This window comes from Antedon bifida, chromosome 5 (assembly GCF_963402885.1).
Source record: "Antedon bifida chromosome 5, ecAntBifi1.1, whole genome shotgun sequence".
NCBI lineage: Eukaryota > Metazoa > Echinodermata > Crinoidea > Comatulida > Antedonidae > Antedon > Antedon bifida.
Genome location: NC_136230.1, coordinates 6,912,031 through 6,935,865, shown reverse-complemented (window position 1 = coordinate 6,935,865; position 23,835 = coordinate 6,912,031). Strand labels below are relative to the sequence as shown.

At 31.0% G+C, this 23,835-nt stretch overlaps 1 protein-coding gene across 3 annotated transcripts in view; it reads left to right on the top strand.

Annotated features, from left to right (window-relative positions):
- LOC144842931 (disks large homolog 4-like) overlaps positions 1 to 23,835 on the top strand; it is a 107,044-nt gene that overhangs the window by 33,553 nt on the left and 49,656 nt on the right. For 2 of the 3 annotated variants that reach the window (XM_078699541.1, XM_078699540.1), the window contains exon 4: positions 1,517 to 1,650. In XM_078699541.1, the coding sequence (XP_078555667.1) occupies positions 1,517 to 1,650 (134 nt within the window). Of the gene's footprint in view, positions 1 to 1,516; positions 1,651 to 13,024; positions 13,314 to 23,835 lie in introns of those variants that run through there. The other variant, XM_078699543.1, reaches the window with a different exon arrangement.

Genomic DNA, 23,835 nt, shown 5'->3' with positions numbered 1-23,835 from the left:
TTATTGTATTTGGCAGGTACAAAATTGGCTCTTTAAATGACATTATTATTCAATGTTGTATGAACTAAAAATATGTGACGTGACAGGTCTATGATACGTCTCTGTTAGCTACAACAAGTAGTTTTCAATTGAGTAAAATATGAAATATAAAGAAACAGAAAATTTATCTTTATACGCATTCTGGAATATGCAGAATTGTACATATTGTTGTTATAAATATTTGTTTATTACACAAACACTTTTTATAAACCATTTAGCATGCTTGAATGTGACTTGGTTAAGATTGTTCCCCCAAACATGAAAATATAAATCAAACATTGTAAAGGTCATTTTGCAGTTTTAATAGTTATTCATTTCCATAGAAAAAATAAAACCAACAGAAATAATGATTTTTATTAATTCTTTTTTCAATCCAATTTCTGATCAAAACTTGTTACATTTTATGTGACATGAAAATGACATTTCAATAAAAAAATATTTTTTAGAGGGACAATATAACTAAAATGTGTACAGTATAATGTGGTATCCGTCTTCTTTTTGTCAGGCTCAAAATTTACATCGAATCTTGTGAGGGAAATAAACAATATATCCCTGGATTTTTCATTTTATTTCAATGCCCCATGCATCATTTTGCAGGCTAGGTAATTACAGTGATGGAGTTCTATTTTATGTCTTTGTTTAGTATAGCCTAGAGCGATTTCACTGTTAATAGTATTGTGAATAGCTTTTTTATTGTCTTTTTGGTTCAGTCAGATTCTGTGTTCATTATCAGCCGATTTCTTTATTGATTTCATTTCCTTCGAGCTAAAAAATGTGTTTAGTAAAAGTGAAATTAGAAAATCTAATTTATCTTTGTAGTGACTTTTCTGTGATTGATAAATTCTCTATCATAAATTACTTTAAAGTATAATCATAGATTACAGTACTAATACTATATTACTTATTGTAGTGTACAATGGTTTGCGGGTCTTTCATACCTGTTTCGGCACGGTTCCGGTCCAGACGGATCGAACATCAATGTTTCGTTTATAGTAGGACCACTACTGTATTACTAAGGGTACACCGGGTCCCAACTAAATGTCCTGCATGGTTGTTAGTGTTCAAATATATATATAATATAATGTTCCTTATTCATTTTTTGAGAAAGTGTTTGATGAATAGCAGTGTCCCCCAAATAGGGGTGTCCAAAATGAGGGGTAGAATTAGGATTTCAATGTCTCACCATGCTATTTGAAGTACTGCAATAATAATCACAGTATATTATTTTGAAACCATTATAAATTCATCTTTAAAAATTATATTCAGTTTGACACATCATGTTAAAATTAATCTGATATACAGTTTTTATTTATGTATTATTTCCAATAAATTAATTACGAAATTGACTAAATTAATCTCTGGGTTGAAGGCAGGACTTTAATCGACAGAAGTATGAATAATCTTCAAGTAAATGTAGAGGGCTCACTTCACTTTTTTTAGTATATCACAGCACATGTACTTATTTTGTTTTTTGTAGATATTCAAGAATTTTACCAAGCGACGTTAATGGACGTTGAGAAATCACTGCTGCAGAAAATACAAGAAACTAATCAAGTAGCAGATAGGTTTGAAAATCAACAGCAAATGACACCAACAATCACAAAAAACAATGTAAGTTGTCTTGTGCACAATTTTGTTTAGATTTGATTTTCTTATCACCCATTGTTTAGTGTTTGTTGGTAATGCAGAGCCTTGGGTAGCTCCCAATAAAGATAACACTTACAATCAACAGCCAACAAAAAATACTTTTACCGACAACCAGGTAGCGTAGAACCATACCTAGGCCCTTATTTTAATAGAACATATTCCCATGAAATGAACTAGGTGACATATGTTGTTAACATCATGGCCAACTATTATTTAGGGTACATTCTTATATTAAGGAGGACACTTTCCATGTAAGTAACGAGGGAAAACAAACTTATGATTTAAAAAAATGCAAACTCCTATTTAGAGGAAACCCCTATTTATTATAGTCCCAAAGCTGTCCGATTAATTATTAATTTCTATGAGAGAAGCGTTAACTATGTTATAAAGAGCCAGCCTTCAAGGATAATTGCAGATGAAGACAAATTAAATAACCTGGTAGAAGTGTACGGTAAGGAAATTTATAAGAAAAATCTGAGATTATTGATGATATTCATACTATTATTGTACGACACTGACAGAAGTTGTGATAACCAAAATCATCTGTCTGCTGTCCTCTATATGTTCTATTTCAATGAGAAGTAGAAGATTTTCTCATTCGAATGATAGGAAATTGTGCAGTTAAAGCTACTAATCTCATTAATTGGTACAATATAAAATTTATTAAAATATTCTATTTTACACACCATTGGAAATCATTTAAAATGTTGAGAAAGCATTTAGTGGTCTGTATAATGAATTTGTCTTGGTTAATTTACATTAAAATTAATTTAATAACTTTCACTGTATGTACACTACAGTATTGCCATAATATATACAGTAACAAGAACACATAAATACATGAACAGAAGAAAAACAAAATTTAAATATAAAAAAGGGAAATAAAAAGCCTAAACAACCTAAATCATAATCTAGATTCCATGCATTCAAGAAAAACGCATCATGGGTGAATTTGGTTGTAGGCAACTTAAGAAATTGCAGCCAGTGTTCGGACTGGACATTTCTTAGTCAATATAATTGTTAGTGAGTTAATTTGACCAAATTAAATTCAGTTTGATCAAGGCTTTAGTATGAATTTCACAGTACAAAATAAATCGTGTATGGAGAGCCTATGCAAGAAAGACAAGATGAAGTCAAGCTTGCTGATGATGATGACAAAAATACTTTAAATTTAATGCATGGAATAGCTATAGATATTGTCACTTAGTTAATGAAAGTTGTCGTCAAGAGTGAATGTGTCCATCACGATTTTGCTTCAGGGTGCAGAATACAACGTTGACCATCCATCCTGACGTCTACGGGTCGATGGTCATAAATATTAATGAGTGTTTGCCAAACAAGGTTTTAATTTATATTGGAAAAATAAGGGGAGAGGTGTTATGAGGAAATGGATTTTTCATGAATGGATGTTCATCATTATTCATATCAACACTATACTGTTTTTATAAAAAAAGAAGGGATAAAAAAAAACAGGTTAATTTCATTTTTTTTTTCAAGTTTCTCCATCTGTCTAGGTAATATTGTAATATAGTAAAACCTACTTTGGAAAATCCAATTCTCATTGTGAATTAAAAGAATGGGATGTTTCAACACTATGACCAACTTTCATTAATGGGACGTTTTCTAAGGTCTCGATGATGGGAGGAGGACTCTCCTGTTAATATTATTATTAGGTTATCTCATAATGTAATGTTTATAAATTGGAAATTGTTAAAAAGACCTACAGAGTGATTGGAGTCAGTGTGATACACTGCAGTACTAATATGTACGAAACTTCCACAGACATCCTCGTGTAACTAGATAATTAATCAGTTTTTTTATGGCTGTCCGTTTGGGCGACAGTTAACGGCAAACAAACAATTTTTTTTGCCCTCATAAATGATTTCAGTTATTTTCTATTTTTCAAATTTTCTTATTCGGATTTTTAGTCTTATGTAATTAATTTTATTTTTTTGGTTTTTCTTTTACTTTTCTGTTCTTGTTGTTTTTTGTATCTGTTCTGAGGGTCCCAAATGATCAGCAAATGCTGGATGGATCACCCTCATTAAATATGGTTAAAATAAAAATAAAAATAAATAAAAATAAAACAGAATATAAATTTAACAACTACACATAAAGCTGGATAATTTTCACATTAACATAAAAAAGATAATGAGTTTTGACATTGATTATTTTTAGAACAATAATCACACATTTTTAGTTGAAAGGTTTAATGATTTTTATTAGGAGGTACTACGTAACTGTTTGTAATAATTTTATTTTTATTTCATAATTATGATATGTTTAATACTCTGTTATATTTTTGTTTTAATCATTGTACCAACTATTTTTTCATGGTCTGTGTACTGTGCTGTTCCAGTTATCTCTTTTATGGAGAATATGCCATTGTCAGATTGTTTGTTATTATTTATTTATACTGGGTGACCTCTTCAGTCAAAGATTGGTCTCCCAGTTATAATCAATGGCTGTGATGTACTGTACTAAACACGGGGTAACCCCCTACTCGTCTTGAAAGATGTGCTAAGTTATTTAAAGTGCACATTGGACTAGATGTATATGCTGAACCTCTGGTTTATAGTCCTTGTCCGAGAAGACTCGTTCTATCACCAGAACCATGGAGTGAGTGAGCCTCGAACCCTTGCCGATGTTATGGCTACGTAATTACAATTCCACTGTCTTAACAGCTCGGCCACTCGGTCACTCGCTGCAGGTACTCATTATCCAGTTACTGTAAGTCATTCATAGCCTACCAATTACTGTACCAACACCACTGTAACATTATTAGATTAGTGTAGCACCAATAATATAATATTATTCAAATTTAATTAATATTTAATAATTTAATATTTAATAATAATAATAATTTAATATATGAAAAAAAGTGAAAGTTCAATAATTATTAACACTTTCTCATGATAACTTACAAGTTTCATATAAAATTGTATGAATCATGTGTTACCATAGTTACTGCTTTAGCCGTAATGATATGACTCTATTTTAGTTGATTTGAATTTTGTTGGCAGTTATTATTAACATTTAACAATTTAAGTATCCACTCAAGATTTTATGTAACATTTTAATTTTCCAAATAAGAATTGGTTACCTAGGAGATTATAATGTGGATTTTTATAATTTCCTAAAAAGATTTGAATTTTATTAATCAATTACTGAGTAGACCGCAATTCACAACCGTTTTTATTGGCATAAAAAGAAACTATCACGGTCAACTAATAATAATGAAAAAATTGACAATATTTTGATGTTAATTATTATTATGGTTTGAATTTACTTACCTTGCTTTTTAAAAACAGATTACTTTAAAATTCATTCATTTGTCTTTTATTTGTCAAATTCATATAAAAATAAAAATCAGCGTTTATACACAGTTTAAAATACATAAAAAAATTGTTAAACAGAAAAGCACAGACAATTTTTAAATTCATTATACAATGACAAATTTGGCAAATTTTTCATTCATTCATACTTATTCAGTTATAACAAGGGCGGAAAGTGTATTCTTTATATGGTGGTCAGTTGGTGGTGGTCAATTGGTGGTGGTCAGTCAGGTAGTCGAGAATATTTATATTAGTGCTACTACCGACAGCTGAATGTCATTTTCTTTTTTTGTTTTTTGTGTATTCTGCAAAACTTTTAACACATTGTAATTATTTTTATTTTTAAAAATAGATTTGACCTTTTTAATATTCTTGCACTAAAATTATTCATTTTACAGTGACATTTAGATTTATACTAATTTGAAATAGGTCAGAGTTTTAGTTACCATTTTCTTTGTACCAAAAAAAAACCATGTAGGGTGCCAAACATTGCAGGGAGGGGGGTGTAAGATTGAGTTGAGGGAAGGATTTGGAGTTAAGAAAGAATGTTTAGAAAAACATGTTAAGCCAAGAATCACTGAAATTCTCATGAATTAATGTTAATCCTGTTCAATATATGTTATCGATTTTATGTTCTGTTGGGTTCTCGGGTATCGGATGATTGAAGGGCTCCCTCTGGGAAACGTCTACAAAATTCATGTTTCATTCATTACTGCCGATATGTCCAATATTTAGAACACAATGTAGAACATTGATGAGTGTAATATTGATTACTAGCCTGCGGAGAGTGAATTTTTAAAAAGCAATTCATTTTAATGAATATGGCTGTTCATTAGTGCAATGCTTGTTTCCCATTTTAGATACAGTACAATATTCAAGGATGTATTGTAGTAGCTATTTGTGGTGTATTTGAAAATATGATTTGGATTTGATTTGAATTAATTTGGAAAATCAATATAAAAAATACATTTGAATAAATACTGGCAATACAATTTAAACTCGTCTTATTACAATTTATTACCCACAGTATAATTTTCATTGAATTAAATTAATAGAAAAATAACAAGTTCATTCCATTTTTACTGACACATTTAAGGTGATCCCTAAATACAATCATTCTAATAATCGAGGTGATCCCTAAGTGATTGCAGCATCATCATTATCATCATCTGTAGAATCATTGTTATTGGGCGAAGTACTGGTTTGTAGGCTATTTCATAGGATTACAATAATCATATAAATTGTTATTACTTAAATGCTAATTTTACATGATAAGTCTTCGTTATTAAAGAGCATGACATATTAAAAAAAAAGCAACCTAAAAGTTGTAGGAAAAAGGCTAAAAGGCGGGGTTTAGCAATTATTTTAAACTAAAACAGTATAAGAAAATTTAAATTTTAAAAATAATTGACAATGACATAGTGTGTATAAGTAGCACATTACACACAATTCAATTACTTTTATGTTGGTTCGATGGGGTTTGCTATGTTTTTTGGAGTTTTGCGGTGTTTAGAAATACCCAAAAATGAATGAAATAAATAAAAAATCACATCCCAAAGATTCGTTCTAAATTTAATGTTTGTCAAAATTATTTTTCCAGATGGATCAAGATAAAATAAAAAATACTTTATCAAGAATCAGTTTAAAATGAAAACAAATTTATTCTTATATATTGATTATTCTTATGATTTTTTTGCTATACTGTATTTATTTTCAGATTCTGAATGTATTTTGATTTAATAGATCTTTATGAATAATTCTGAATTATTTATAAAGCAATTGATTGTACATGCTTGAGTGGACATGCAGACTTTGTCCACACAGCAATAATGTTGATGACCACATTTTATGCAAACCTGTCTGCCTGTCTGTCCCCCATCTTTTATTCCTCAAAACTGGGTGCAGTTTGCAATTTGACTTGTATACCCTGTGGTATAATCCCACCCACCTAGAACACAAAATTCGGCCAACTTTGGGGTTGGACTGACTATACCCGGGGAAACCCTAGTTCAGGAGAAAAAAATGATTGGTAATCATTTCTTGTAAAAACTCATCTGAACTGGCTAGAGAGAGGCCTACATCCAGACCAAAAGTCAATACTGGGACTATACCTGGGGAATGCCGTTTTGTTAAACATTAAGTAGGGGTGGGATTAAACCTGAAGTGGGATTATACCCGAGGATATACGGTAAAAGAAAATAACTTATTAAAATGAGCATATTTTTAAGATGAATACATAGCCTATGGTACACTATGCATAAATACTATTATTATTATTATTCTATAAATTTATAAATTAATCTGATGGCTAATTATTTTCACATTTATTATAAATTAACGATAAAAATAAACAATTTTTATAAATAGAAGATTTTAAGCAATATACAATTATCCAAGAGATTAAATTAAGCCTCTTCTTTTGATTAAAATCCTTTCCACTTTCACTAATTAGTATCTTGATCAGACTTCGACATCATCAAACGCAATTGATTCCATTGTTATACTGCCACAATAATAACCATTGCTTAATTGTCATTGGTGAGCAAGCCTGCCTACACGAGTGATTATTATTGTTATACGTTGTTCATATCGGAAGCTTGGCCGGCACTTTACAGTCATTCTGATCCCATCTGATTCAATAATGCTGACAGGTGACGGAGCATATCCCTTTTAGCAAAGGAAGGTGTACTGAATAAATGTGTGATGATATTTCTATTGTCGAGAGGGACTGTCACAGAATCAATAAATAATATCATCTAGGACGAGTGTGCTGCTACCGTAGTGGCTGCTTTCAAGATGGCTGGCTTAAGAGTACGTTGGTTTAAAAATAATAAGTACCACCATCCACCAGAACAGGATGAAGTCGAGGTATGAAATTATATTCATAATAAATTACATGCATAAAACAATCTTGTTTATACAGTATTGCAGTTTTTAGATAGAATATGAACTCACAGATATATTTATCAATGCATTTATTGATTAGCTTTTAACAATAGGTGCATTGTTAGTTGTAGGTAATATATTGAACATGCATACTACTGTACTATGGTATGGTAATATGTAGTAGTAGTGTGATCACATGTGTAATTTGGAGCCTGGGTTGTGTTTGCATAGTTGAATTGGGAATTTATACAAGACTATTGATATATTTAATTTATCTACCGAAAATTGTATTTTACATTTGGTTTGAAATATGTTTGTGTATATGTAGGGTTCAATTTGTGAGTATGCAATGTGTTTTGGAAGGAAGAGACTAGTTTTGTTTGATAATTACAAAATGCAGTTTATATATTGTTTGTTATTATACCATGTCAAGTCCCCATCTGGCATGAGGCTCGAGCTTTTTAACTTATACCCCCACATCACGTAATCCAGTTAAAACAAAATTTCAGTAGTGGACTCGTAGAATGTGAACGCGCATTGCGATGTGATCCACATCTTTACCAGTACGTTCATACGTGCATGCACATACTTTATTTGGCGGTTTTATGGGCACGCTTTTATACAGTTTTAGCGTATTTTTTTTAAAATTTATTTTAACCATATTTAATGAGGGTGATCCATCCAGCATTTGCTGATCATTTGGGACCCTCAAAACAGATACAATATACAAAAGACAACAAGAACAGAAAAGTAAAAGAAAAAAATAAAATTAATTACAAAAGACTAAAAATAATAAGAAAATTTGAAAAATAGAAAATATTTGAAAAATAGAAAATCATGTCTTAGGTGCATGCACATAATAATATCTAGTACATAAACTGTATATTTGATTTATGTACATAATATTTTATGTAGGCCTTTGTCTCAGTACATATAGTACTACTGTAGTACAGTATAATAAGTGCACACATTTTCTTATTCTGACTTGTGATTTATGTGTACAGATATATATGCAATTTAGTCATTGTGTGTTTGATAGCTGGGTAGTCTTAATGCATATTATTATACATTGCATACATTTACATGCATCACTACTGGATACTAACGAGTGTAGAATATAATTGTAATGTAATGCATTTATATGTTTCCACGACTACTCGTTAAATGCAGATGATGGTTGAATAATTAATTGCTTACAAAAAACAGAATACACAGTTTTACTTTTGTTTTAATTACAATTTATTACAAATTACAAATTACAAAAAAGGACCGTTTCTTGTAGTAGTTTAATAATAATAACTGGAATGATGTTATCAGAATAAGGTTGAAAACCCATAATTTATTGTATTTTGGAATGCCATTTAACTGGTTATAATCAAGAGAGAAGAATAGGTAACAGGGTTGTTGACAGATTTCACAATTGAACTGCTTTACACAAATGTGAGAGGGACCATGTCCCCCACCCCACCCACATTTTAAAATAATGTATTGTAGGTGGGAGGAGGCCAGTGGTTATCATGTAAACTTACCTGTTTGACATTTGATGTAAACACACACATTCAGATACTTTTGTTTATATTATGATTCACCATAACTGTTATTAAAAGTAACAATAATGCGTTCTTATAAAATTTCTATTGAACTAAAACAATTTGTTTGTCATTTAATTCCAAGCAATAAGCACACTACCCAAGAAAACTTTTACAATTTCCACAATTGATGTATGATGTAATAAATCACCTTGGAATATTCGATTGATTTATGAATAACATTCTTTTTGAATACATTTATTTTACTATACTTAATATAGACAATATGCTGTCATTGTCAATGGATAATATATAAAAGGCAAATGTTGTTTCTGGAAACTACTATCCGAAGTTTGATCTACCCTAGTTCAAGACTAACTCTTCAATTTTTTAGATTTAATTTTGTTCAATTCAATTGTTCTACCATTTTCAATTATTCCGCTCTTACACCTGTGAGTCAAGAATAATTCTACAATTTTTGAAATTCAATTTTGTTTATTTCAATTATTCTGCCATATTCTATAAATGAACAAACAATTGTGATTTGGTAGGTTTTAGCTCAGTGATGTCAAATTCAGTGTCCGTTAAATGTCAACTGATACAGGCCAGTAAAAACAAGTAATTTCTGTACTCGGCGGATTTGCTTTTGTAAACTGGTCGGAGAACTTATCCTTGCAACTGTAATGTCTCGCAGCTAATAGATGCATTTCGAGAGTGATGATTATCAAAGGTTGTACGACTCTGTTGGATGAGTTTTTTGAACTTTAATTCCTTCACCCGATAATCTTGTGACGATCTTTGGGGATGAATGTCATTTCTTGTTTTTAAATTGGCTCTGTCAAAAGTTTATCTTGTAATTAATTTGTAAGCCTATCTTTTATAACCTGTTGAAGCTATGGTTTTAACGTCCCTAAGACTATAAAGTTGATATCTAAGCAGGTAAATCTCAAATTTAAATGTATTACAAGAGCAATTAGGTATTGCAGTAGTTAAACTGTCAGGGACGGATACAGGATTTTTAAAACTGGATAGTGCTAAAATTGTAATATTAATAGTCTGTCAAAAATAAGATCTCTTACTGTCTGATGTGCATGAAAAAGAAGATGGCATACTATTATACTGTGGAACTATATTATTCTTATCATAATTTGTCAATATGGGAAAATATTAAAGATACTGTATATTTGTCCCCCTGAAACAAATAATTAAAAAAAAAAAATTGTTGAATATGCCATTTTAATGTCGCATAATAGTTATATTCATTTTTGACAAAAACTAGATCGGAAAAAAAATTTACCTGAAAATAATGTAATTTAAAGCAAAAAATACTTAAATTGTCTGTCAGACAATGGTTTTTGGTTAAAATTACCTGTTTCTTTTGTCTTTTTATAAGTGAAATAATTTGGGGTTTTTTGTTTACAGAATTGAAAATAAATGAAAACTGCAAAATGGCCTATTTAAAGTCTGATTTGATTAATCTTCATTTTTCATGTTTTTTGTGGGACAATACATCTTTAAATTTTTAACCAATAGGTCAAAAGTTAAGTATGTTGCTAGTTGTCACATCAATTTGAATATAGATCGGTTCCAGTCACATGATCAGATCACTATACTACGATTGGCCTATTTCCTCAGGCTTTTATTTGATTGGCTCTTCTCTTCTTCTGTTTTTTTTTGTACCATCAATATTGCCATCTGGCTATGTAAAAACCATACTAGATTAAAATTTGTTTTTTCCTTTAAATTATTTTTTAAAATATTGATAATATATTCAGGGAATAAATTTGTGACCTTTGACTTCAACATGACAGAGCCTCCATGGCATGTAGAGTATTTAGTGTAATTCACAGCTGCTTGCTTAAGAAAAGCAAGCAACTTAAAATCTTGGTCATTCCATTTTAAATGTAGGGATGTTCTAAGAGTAATCTGATCTTCTTGCTATTTTCTCTTTTATAGAATTAATGACATCCCATAAGTGGTTTATTGATTAGGTTAATGAGTTGTTAGCCTGCTATAACATTGTTCACTACTGATTTTAATATTACATATCACTACTAAATATTGAGTGTTCAAAGTTATTTTGTCAAGCTGTTATTTTTAAAGCCATATTAGATCTAATTAAAGGTCACACACTACATTTTATGTAAAAATAAATACTATATGGACCTATTGCGATAATTTTGGTCGTCTTTTAAGGTACTGTAAAATAAATCTAAATCTTAAAACCACACCTGTAACTTTTATCCTTTTAACAAGGTTGAGAGAATAAGATAGATAGTAAATATATGTTTATGATGATTAAGTTTTTTCAAGCGAATCCATTTTGTTGAAGTTAAGGGTGGGTATAAAAGTAAGACTATAAAGAAGCTTCAGCTACCAACTCCGGATAGTTAAAGGTAGTGGCAATATTACTGTAGTAGGCTAGATAGAGAGATGGTGAGGCGGCGATGTTCTTGGTAAGTGTTTTTTCCTTCAGAGTGGTTGGAAGATACAACATCCATTATTAAACTGGTGACTGACGGGTTTGATATGGATTACTTACTTCTGATTAATATGATGTATGATGTGTCTACATGCTTATAACATTCTTTGCATCTCTGTCCACTGTTGCTATGGTGATACGTTGCGCGTTATACAATAAATTTCTCTGGCCAAATGTATAGTGATGACATGATTAATATGGTTGCGTAGCGAGTTAGGAAGTCCTATTGCTACAGTAGTTTAAAAAATTATATTAAGTGTATTGCAATAATAATAATATGTTTAGGGATGTACCATAGATATACAAGAATTATGCACAAATAGCTTTGCGAGCTTGTATGTAAGCTAAGCGTGGTTACTTGGTATTAACGAACAAGGTGACCTGTATGACCTCTAGTTAGGACGAAGGGGTCATCTGTGCTTTGACCTTTTTTTCCAAACCTTTTTATAATAATATTATGCCTATAGATATATTATGTGTATTAATTAGTACAGTAGTATAGTAAGTTCTATGAACATTTTATGTATTGCTAAATCATTATGAATTATAGTATATGATATGATTTGTACCTAGTTTCCTATTAAATCTAACTACCATAATTGACACATTGTTTAGTACAATCATTGATATGATAGTGTTTCATTCCAGTAAGTAATGGTAAATTTATATAGGTATAAAAACAGTTTTTCGTTAACAAGGCATTCGGTTTGTCTATGATTTATACACGCCATGTAATGAAGATAAAGAACCTACATACTTGTAATTTACTATGTGAAAACATGCACGAGTTATTCATTCGGAGGAATCTTTAATTAGACTCTGTGTTTACATTTACCTCGGGTGGGATATATTACATATCTCTCAGACAAATTAGACAGAATTTTTAATTTATTTATAACAATTGAGTAGGTTATGTAGTTTCTTTGAAAGGTAATTAGAGGGTTAGATTATGTAATTAAAATAGGTATTAAACAATGCATATTTTAGATTTGAAACACATTTTGAAGCAATAATTAAAGTTATCCCCTATTTAAAGAATGGAAGAGTCCAATTGCCTTGTCTTTAAGATTTTACTTAAAACAATGTTGTAGAAGAAAGATTTTTCTGAGTGGAAATAGGCACCTTCAATTGAAGCATGGTGGAAATTGATGTATTCATGGAGGCTAGATTACTTGTTTGACAGGCATACATGATTCATTTGCCTCAAGCTCTTCATTGAATTGTTTTTAATGTGCATAGGAGAAAGAAGTAAAAGCTGGTAACATCTGTCTAAGCTAAGAAACTGGCCTAGAAATAAGCTAGGCCTGTTGGTGGTCTAATTCAGCAAGCATTACTACCATGGCCACACAGGAGAGAAAGCTACTTAAGAAGACCTGTTTATGCTGTGTTAGTTCTGTAAGTAGTAGGCTAACATTTTATTACTTTTCCTGCAGATGAAAAGGTTGAATATAGAACATTATATTAGCTCTGTAATAATAAGATGTAGCTGTTATAAAAGCTAGGCCATATTGTATGCCATACTTGTATTTTCAGCATGATACTAAACTATCAACATAGATATATTTTTATTCCTGCTGTTCCATTTCAAATAAAATTTGCATAATACTGAAAATGTTTTAGTGTCACGGTCTGGGAACCAAATTCAGCTTACTGTGGCAAATTTAAATTTTAAATGGCATTTTTTATGTGCTTTTCTAATGTTTTCAAATGCCATTGTCCGTGTCTACATCTGTAAAGATTGTAACAAATATGATTTATTTGAATTTTGCTTTTTTCCTTTAAACCTCATATTGCAATTTAACCATTGGAATATGCATCCTATGTTAATTCCTTTCAGATGGATTTCGAAGGACATTTTTTGAATTATTTAGTTTGAATTAAATGTGTCTTTTGATTTATCTGTTTTTAATCTGGTGTCAACATTTTTTTTAATTCAAAATTCTCTCTTTTTTTACTTTACACATGTAGAAGTGCTATCCTATTTCTTTTTGAGTACAGAAACCTCTTGTAGATCCCACTGTGGTTCCATTGCAACCCCACAAGGATTTTGTTTGTATATACTAGGTGACCTCTTCAGTTCAAGACTTCTCCAGAGAGCCCAGTACACCCAGTACAGAGCCATGAATCTTCTTTTCAAATAGTGTACCACGTTCTTTATTGTGCACATGTGCTGTGTATGTGAGTGAGTGAGTGGCCGAGCGGTTAAGACAGTGGAACCGTAATACATTAGCCATAACATCGACAAGGGTTCGAGGCTCACTCGCTCCATGTTTCTGATGGTAGAATAAGTCTTCTCGGATAAGGAATATAAACCGTAGGACCAGTGTACACATCTGGTTCATGTGCACTTTAAAGAACAGGGAGTAGGGAGTTACCCGGTGTACTAGTTCATACACAGCCACTGTCACAAACTCATCATAGTACTATACACTGGGCCCTCTGGGAGAACAGTCTTTGACTGAAAAGTATAAAGAATAATAATGTACATGGGACCAAAAGCTTTACATCCCATTCAAATCCATGAAGCAACAAGAGCATTTATTCTTGCCAAAAGATACAATCAATATGTTGTAGTAAAGACATGGCAGGATTGCTGTTTCAATAAGGGCCATTATTGTATGCTTAACACAATAACAATAAAATGCTAAATTTTTACAGTCCTTGGTTCCGTCACATTTTTTTACAGAAAACATTATATAAAAAAACTGATAAGCGGAAACGTCAAACGGTAAACCATTTCTGGGGTTCTTTTTTTAGCTCCTTGTGAATGGCTGGCTTTCATCCCCCACCCCCAACATTCAATATAGATTGATGCTGTTGAGTAATATTTAGCATTTCACATAAAGTTACATTAGATTAAATGGGAAACTACAGGACCCTAAAGGCAATTTAATAAATTGCTATTCAGGAAGTATTACGTTGGGAATGAGTACTTTTTGGGACTTGTCATCTTTTCAACAAGTCATTCAACTTGCCGGGAAACACTTGAAAAATCGCTAACAATGTCTGCCAAAAAATAAATATATTGCAGTGTTACGAGATAACATAGATAGATTTTTGGTTTAGATAATCCCTACAGTATGATGACCTTTCAACTCTACAGGAAAATCGCTATTACAACGTTGGCCAAGATAAAATATATTTTCTTGGCAGATATTGTCTGTCATTACCAAGAACATAGTTATACACAAGAAATATTTCTTACGAATAATCTGTAGTAAGTCTGCCATTACCAAGCATACTACCTGTACACAGTTTAAAAAAGAGAGTTTGCCAGGAAATAGGCTAGGATTGAATACACCATCTGTAGACAGGTGTTTTTTTTTTACTGTGGTTAAGCGAAAAAGGTTTTGTTTTCAAATGACTAAACTTATTTTACCTCCTTTTAACATCTGTCCACCCAAATCTTAAAAATTTCGTTTTTGGATTGTTTCCCACTCTACGAATCAGTAAAATTCTTCTTATATCTAGGGCAGAACAAAAAAAAACCATTTGTTACAGTATCAATTCGGACAAATATGATCTTTCATAGAGATACTGGAAAGGACCGTTTCCTATTTATCAGGATAGAAATAATTAGCGTATATCATATACACATAGATAAATAAGACATTACAGATACTGTATGCTAAAGCTATAGAAATAACAATTGTTTCATGCTATAGTATACAATTAATGAATGTTTATAAGTTGCATGGGCAGAATATTTTCATGAGTTGACAGATTTACTGTTTGATGAGGAAGAGTGAGAGATAATGCACACTACATGTTGGTATTCTAATGTGCATCGACATTCACCAGCCTACTTTACATGTATCCAAGCAGGCTTCAGGTTTTACCATGGTCAGTACTGTCGGTGCCCTTTCAATTGGCCATCATGCTTTTGAAAATGAACAACAGCCGTAGTGCCCTAGAATTTTCACCACAATAAAAAACCACTGAATGGCGAAAATAAAAATATAAATTTTCAACAATGAGTTAGGGCACGATGTTCCACCGGCCAACTAGCTATAGTACACTTGCCTTGCCCCTAAAATCCCTAAATTCGAGGCCTGTTTCTGCCTGTTTCTAGGTTATGGTTTAGCATAAATTGATAGAAAAAACACCGATAAATGAAAAGGTTTGGAAGCAGTAGAATTTACTGTGCTAAACAGTTGGTTGACCCTTGAGGTGATTAGCTGTGATGCAATTCATTGACATGCATTCAGTATATGACATCTAGTGATTAACATCATTTGTCAAAAACATGAGCGCTTGGGAACAATATCACTAATGTGTGCTAATAATGCTGTATTTATTGTAAAATTGTATTAATAATCTATTTATTTTCCTACATAAACCTTTTCACTAGGGAGACACAGGGTGACGGTCTTAAATGTTTTACAACCAATGATACAGCATAGTGCCTGCATATGCAAAAAAGAGTAAACTCTATCTGCAGATGATTGCTTTTAAGCACTGTTAATGTTTGCTACTAACTAGGGAATATTTTCACCAGTGTACTGTAGGATGTAGCCAAATGCTATAACAATTATACCACCTTGTTACTTACTACAGTACGCAAAAGTAAGTAATTGGCCAAACATGCGAGAAATGTTTTCTACTCCAGATCCAATTTAATAAAGTATACGAAATGACATCTACTTTTATTAAGAGTATAATAACATAAATAAAATATTTTAAAGAAAGTTTGGTACAAAATTAAGTATTGTAGTGAGTATACTATGGTGTTGTAACACAACATATTTAACTCCAGGCTGTGTCTGCTTATTTTTTTTGGCAGGATGTGGTTTAACCATAAATGACACCTTTTGCATTTGTGGTGGGATGAAATTACCAATAATTTATGTTTTAATAGCTAAAAACTGTCCAATATGACATTGGGATCTTCATCATTCATAATAGTATGGTACTCTTTTGGGTCAAACCATTCCAAAGAAGGTATTCTACACATGTAGAAATAGTTAACTCCTTTAATGCTCTGTCTACACTATCAAACTAGTTTGACAAAAAAAGTGTGCTGTGCCCAAATATGGTTGTGATATGGCATCAAGTCCATATGAGCACAGCACATTTTTTTGTCATATAAAGTTTGATAGTGTATTGCTCTGTCTACACTATCAAACTAGTTTGACAAAAAAGTTTGCTGTGCCAAAATATTGTAGTGATATGCCCAAATATGGCAGGTAGTGATATGACATCATCAAGTCCATATATGGGCACATCAAATTTTGTTGTCACATAAAGTTTTATAGTGTAGTACAAATTTGTACACAAATTGATGTGAATCTTTTCTGACTAATTTAGTGTTTTCACTATTGATTTATATGGGCATCATGCATCATAAATTTAAAGTAACATCAATCAACCTCATTCTTAATTGGAAATGCCCAGATTTGTTTTGGGAAATTCCCTATTCACAATGTGAATACTTTTTTTAATACCACAGATTGTTTTAAACATGTCTGCTGCCCTCTATAGAATACCTTTAAAAAAGTAAGAATTATAAAGGTAAGAATTATAAAGTACTGTACATTGTATTAATAGTTGAATAATTAATTTTCTTATACTATATTACTATAAACAAAATAAATTAATAATGAAGATTAATTGGAAGGCAGAATAAGAGTAGACAATTATTATAATATGTATGTGCATGTACAGTAGATGTTTATAATAAGGTTGCATATTTCATATGCAATAAAGTATAAATAAATATGTTGCATTCTTAAATTTAATACCGTATATTTTAGAGATTGTTATTCAAGAAAATATGGATTAGTTTATTTGGAAAGGATTAGATTAGGAGAATTGCTAGTTGTATGGATGTACTATTGTAATATAGTCAATGAATAGTACAATTTAGTCAACCACACCTGTTATTAGGCCTACTGTTATGTCATTTGTGAAAGTTCTTAAAACTGTTATATATATATATATATAGAATATGTTATAGAATTATTACATCCTCGTAAGATTTCTAATCATTTTATTTGTTTTTGAGGGCAGTAGACATAAAAATTCATTACTTTCTGGTTTTTAACAATGTGCCAACAGTGCCCTCTATGAGTCATATGTAATGAAAAACACCATAAGCTTTGCTTTAAACTAAGAATCGTTAGGAATGTCAAATCTAGGTAATTAGAAACAAAAAAATATATTCTTTTCACTTTCTATTACACCTCAACGGGCATCAATTTTGCTACAAGACTTGCAATCGTTGAAGCGTTTCGCAAAGATGTGTATGACCATTATATAGATGATCACCGAAGCTGGCTTAAAGCGTTGGGATTAGAAAGTCATTCCTTGGATCACCAGCAAAGGAATATATTGTTCTTCAGAGGCTAGTATTGTAATACCCTGATGTTGTTCTAAGCTGATGGAATGTGCCTGTGGTTTTAGTAGGAAAAAAACATATTTTCTTCATCTTCATCTGTTTGCAAGATTGTGACTGAGGTCAATAATTGCTATATATATTGAGGATTTTGGTCCAAAATTTGTGGAATTTACAATTTTACTTTATTGAAATGTTCTTGCCGTGGAATTTTGTTAATTTCAATTTCTTCAAATTTTAAGAAATTGTATTTTTGGAATTGATTGTCGATTAGTCATGACAGTGTCAATGTTTAAGTATAGAATTCTTGGAAGAATGGTTTCTGCAGACTTTGTGGTTGCAGTTTTTTTAGTAATTTTGGTTGTTTTTTTTGGTAGTCCATGTCTACATTTTGTTCTGAAGCGGATGCTATATGTTCTTCTTTTCTAAGTATCCACATGTTTTTCTCAATTTGCTAATGATTAGATTTTTAGACAAATTATGTTTATTTTATATGTATTTTAAAATAAACAAGGAATATAAAATGTTTTGGTTTGAATAAAAATATGGTTACCATTCATTTGTGGGTTACTTTCCACTGGCTTATCTCAAAATTAAATAAACTACATGTTTTATAATGTTATGCTACAATAATTTACAACCCCTATTAACACCTTCGAAACCAAACAGTGTCCCCTAAATAGAGGTTGGACCTTGGTGTTAAAACAAATATTTCCCCTCGTTGCTTCTACAAGAAGTGTCGGATTAATAGGTGTGTCCCCTTATTAGAGGTTGGCCGTACAGTAGTGTTGAATATTACAGTACCCTGGTTGCTTTCACGGGAAAGTCTCCATTTTTTTAGGGTGTCCCCTGAATAGAGGTTGGCCATACAGTAGTACATGTCTTGTTCCTTTTACAGGAAAGTGTCTATAGTCATGTGAGGTTCTACTAATTATATAATATTGTTAATTATAGATTACTACTACCATGCACCTACATATTTATGAATTTCTTTTTGCCATGCTTGTTTTTATTTATGGCCCATGACATTGTTATCCATATGCTAAGGTGTTGTAGTCTATTATGTCCTGACTGACTCACCATTTCTTGCCAGTTTAAAGTGTTGAACGACCTATTTGTTGTTGATTTACTACAGTATGTTTTTTATTTATAGGAAGATATGTCACATGTAAAGAAACATAATTTATTGCTAATGTAGATATGTACAGTATGTAACGAACATAAAATCTTTCAATGAATAGGAATTTAATCAAGTGTTCTCCCAATATATAAACTGGCAAATTAAGCGAAGTACCAAATTATTGATATTATTAGATATAACCAATCTACTATTACTACTGTAAATACAAAAAAGGTCAAATAATATTGTACTTTGTCTATCCAATTGACAAAATATAGCTTTCGATTGCTCTTGGTCTATGTTTTTAATGGCTATGCCAAACCTACCACTACTGTGTAGTAAGTGTTTATTTTATGTAAAATTTTCTTAACGCTATTTTTAATACCGGTTGCAGCCAATTTAGTCAGGCAAATCTTTCTAGAAAAACCTGCTTCGGGAAGACACTGTTACTATGGTAGAACCATTCTTTGAGGCATCCCTGTTCCCATAAAACGAACAAGTATATTTTAATCAAATTGCCTTATTTAAAATACATTAGACTACGAATATAGACTCAACCTGATGAGTAACAAATAATCATTATTACTGAATGAAACATTCAATCTATAAGATGATTGAAGTTTGTAATCTTAAGATTGTACATACAAACTAGGGCGATCTCACCAAAACGAAAAACAAGATAAAACATTTGTAATTAGCATCCAACGAGTTCGTATTAAATGAGATTACAACAAAGATATTCCATTAATAAAGGAAAATAATGCTAATAAGAAAAGTAAATTCCCGAGAGATGCTGTTTATAATTGGTAGTAATGGTTTTATCGATTCTTTATTAAGGAGGTTGGGAGCCTACATATTTGCTGGCTATAAAATTCATATTTCACTAAGTATTATTATATAAACATTGAGTGAATGAGATAAGAATATTTAATTTTAGGCTGTAGTGTTACAAAAATAGAAATTATTATTTATAGAAAGAGCTAAAGTTAAATATGGTTTTTATTCGTCAATTAAAGTAATATGTAAATCAAATAATGTATAAACATGTACTTTTGGAAGAAGTTAGTAGAGCCAGCCTATTCTGAAGTTTATTCATTCTTCAACCATTTTTTTATATTTTCACATCAGAGATTTTCAATGATGTAGATAATTATTACAGTATCGCTGGGTACTTGTTTTTCACCTATCTATAGCATAATTTAACCTCAATATTCACTTTAATTGGCAGGATTTGATTTGCAATCTACGCAAACTGTGTCAGAGGTCGTCACTTGTACCTATGACTGTAGAATGTGACAAAACTGTCTTGATCAAGAATCTAGCGAGGAAGCACACCAAATGTTGTATGTCCTACCTTGTTGCGATCGAAATAAATCTTACATTTTCTTTTTACTCTAATTGACCTTTGACACTTTACCTTTGACATTTCTATAACCTTTATAATTTAGTACAAATGATCAGTTTCCTCACTTTATGTTTGCTCTTAGAATTTGTACATTAATGGTATTGATTACAAGTAATGAAGATAAATGCTTTTAAAGGGCAAGTGTACATCTTGTTTATGAGCCACCGCCGTTGGCCATTCATACCGTAACCTTCATTTTCTGCAATTTTCGTACCTTTTCGTTTTCAATGCGATACTGTTAACTTAAAAAACACCCTGTTTAAAGATGTATTGTCCCTTGAAACACAAAAAATGAAAAAAAAAATATTCTAAATTTAAATTGGCCATATCAAAGTAATATTAAAGGTATTCACTTTAAGCCAAAAATTTGAGCCAAAAACAACAAGTTTACGTAATTAACAGGTAAATTAATTTGATTACATTTCGTCTGGAAAATCATCACAAGCGAAAGTAAACAAAGATTTCAAACCACGAGTATGCATTATACATGATGCTAATTAGGATTGTTTACAACTCGTCGCGGTTGAGAAGGTATTTTCACACAGATCGCGAGGAAGTTTTATGATTATGCATACAGAGTAGCCAAACAAGCGCGTTGCATTATGAGATATGTTTTGATTGAAAACTTTGACTGGAAGTCAAAGTTATTTTTTGAACAAAAAAATGTGTATTTCGGTTAAATAATTTTTTTTTTACTAATTTTTGGTGAAAGTTAATAACTACTATGATACTTCAAAATGACCCACTTTTTTCGAAATTAAAAAAAAAAATTTTTTTTTGAATCGGTCAAAGGGACAATACATCTTTAAAAATGAAATGAAACATGGTACACTTTATTTTTATTTGTTGTAAAAACTAATAATTAAAATTAAAATCTTTTTAAAAAACCTGACTAGTTTCTTGTTATTTGATTGGAGAAAATTGTGGGTCACATGATATCCAATAAAATGCTCCAATGAACCCCTACGTCAACCTGTATAAGTCTCTATATAATTGTTCTAGTCTGCGTACCATCTGGAGCGCCGTCTATTTAAATTGGTTTATAAAAAAATGTAACTGCCCATAAGGCAAGAATTGTTGTGGGTATATAGTACTGTAGTGGTTTATTAGCAAGGAGTTGTCTGTAAAGTTTTATTAAATTAAAATAATCAATATTTTCGCCAGCTATAGGCCTAGCCTGACGTCTCATTGCTGAATTAATTGTCTTTCCTTTTTTTGGTAGAATCCGGTAAATACCTGGTATTTTCTCTGAAATGTTAGTGTTCTTTTATTTGTTTACCCTTTCACGCAATCGATCGAAGTGGGTGCATCACATCAAAATATGAAAATATCAATCTGCTCATGATGCATGTTGAGATTTATTGCAGGCCACTCAAAATTATTAGAATCGACTAATTTTTCACACTTTTAACCGTTTAAAAACAAAAAAATTATCGCAATAGGTCCATGTGATAATTATTTTTACATAAAATGTAGCGTGTGACCTTAAATTAGGTAAAAAAAACGTAGGTCATAGTGTCTTAAGGGAAATTCAATGTTAAGAGCAATGTATGAACCAATCAATATTTGTCCTAGATTTTGTTATTGATGTTTACAACAATGATGGTGTAACAACAAGGTGTGATGTTGGCCTAAGGCTAGGCCTAGACTAAACTTAGCATCTGCTTTTGAAGCGTTGGTTCATCCTCGATTTCACTATCTTTCGCTTCCTATTTTCACGCTGCTGCTTTAGCCGGCTACATTATTCACTTCTGTAACAAAAAAATAATATTTATTCACGTATAAAAAGAGAAAAGAAACGTTTAATTATAACCCCAAAACTATTGTCAGACAGACAATTTAAGTATTTTTTGCTTTAAATTACATTTTTTTCAGGTAAAATAACTATTATGTGACAATAAAATGACACATTCAAAAACAAATTTGAAATAAAAAATATTTTTTAGGGGGACAATATATCTTTAAAACTGTTAGGTCAATAAGCGAGCAGCGTTTTTTGTAAGAAATATTTCTTGTTTAGATCAGTAGGTATAGATCATTAAAACTCTGGGCTCTCAGTTAATTTTTAAATTATTTCTCCAAAGTGTGTATGCTATTGCTAGTGAAAAAATGTGATGTGCTTCTAGGCAACATGTCCAATTTATTCTAATGCAGTAAATTAAATTATTTATTTCTACTCTGTTTTTGTATTTTTATGAATGGTTTTTTGATATTTCTTGTGTGGATATTTTCTGATATATTTATTGAAATGCTATATTTTATCTTTATGTGCTACTTGGTAAAAGGATTCATAGGATCTTGTCATAGGGATTTATTTTCCTTTTGTGTTTCCTGCCACTTACATTGTAGTTGTTTGTTTGTTGTTGTTTGTTTGTTGTTGTTGATTGGCAATAAAGAATAAGAATAAGAACTACATTTTTTCTATCAATAATGTGTATGATTTTTGGGGCAGAGGTTACCCCAAAAAAGTTTGCATAATCATGTTATAAGTAGTTAAATAAATGCAGTAGAATACATATTGTCCCTTTAGGCTTTGTGTAGAAATAGAAGCTCTCGGACCTCCGCTTAATAACTGATCATCTAGCAATGTTATTTTTTATAGTAAAATTTTGCACTAACTAAATTTCAATGCGTGATTACTAAAGAATATTATTAGATTAGTAATCATAAACCGTGCGTCAATAAATCATATTGCTAAACACGTTTACAAGCTAATTAAAATTATTAATGCAAAACAAAATAATTGTCTTAACACAAAATTAAATTCAACCAATTATTAGAAATTACCACTGATAATCTGCCTATTTAAGATATTTTTATTCGTTTTCAAATTTTTCAAATCATTTTGGCTTTAGAAAGCCCCTTTGTTGAGCAATAAAAACATTTATAGTAATAGAATACAAAAGAATTCCAATAGTTAACCCCTCCTTTTTGACACCCCTATTTATTATGGGTACATAGTTGATAGGCTGAAACACTTCTGGCCAACTCCTGTCCATGGGACACCCACTATTAAGAGAAAACTTAGATTTTGAAGGTGTCGCCATAATAGAGGTAT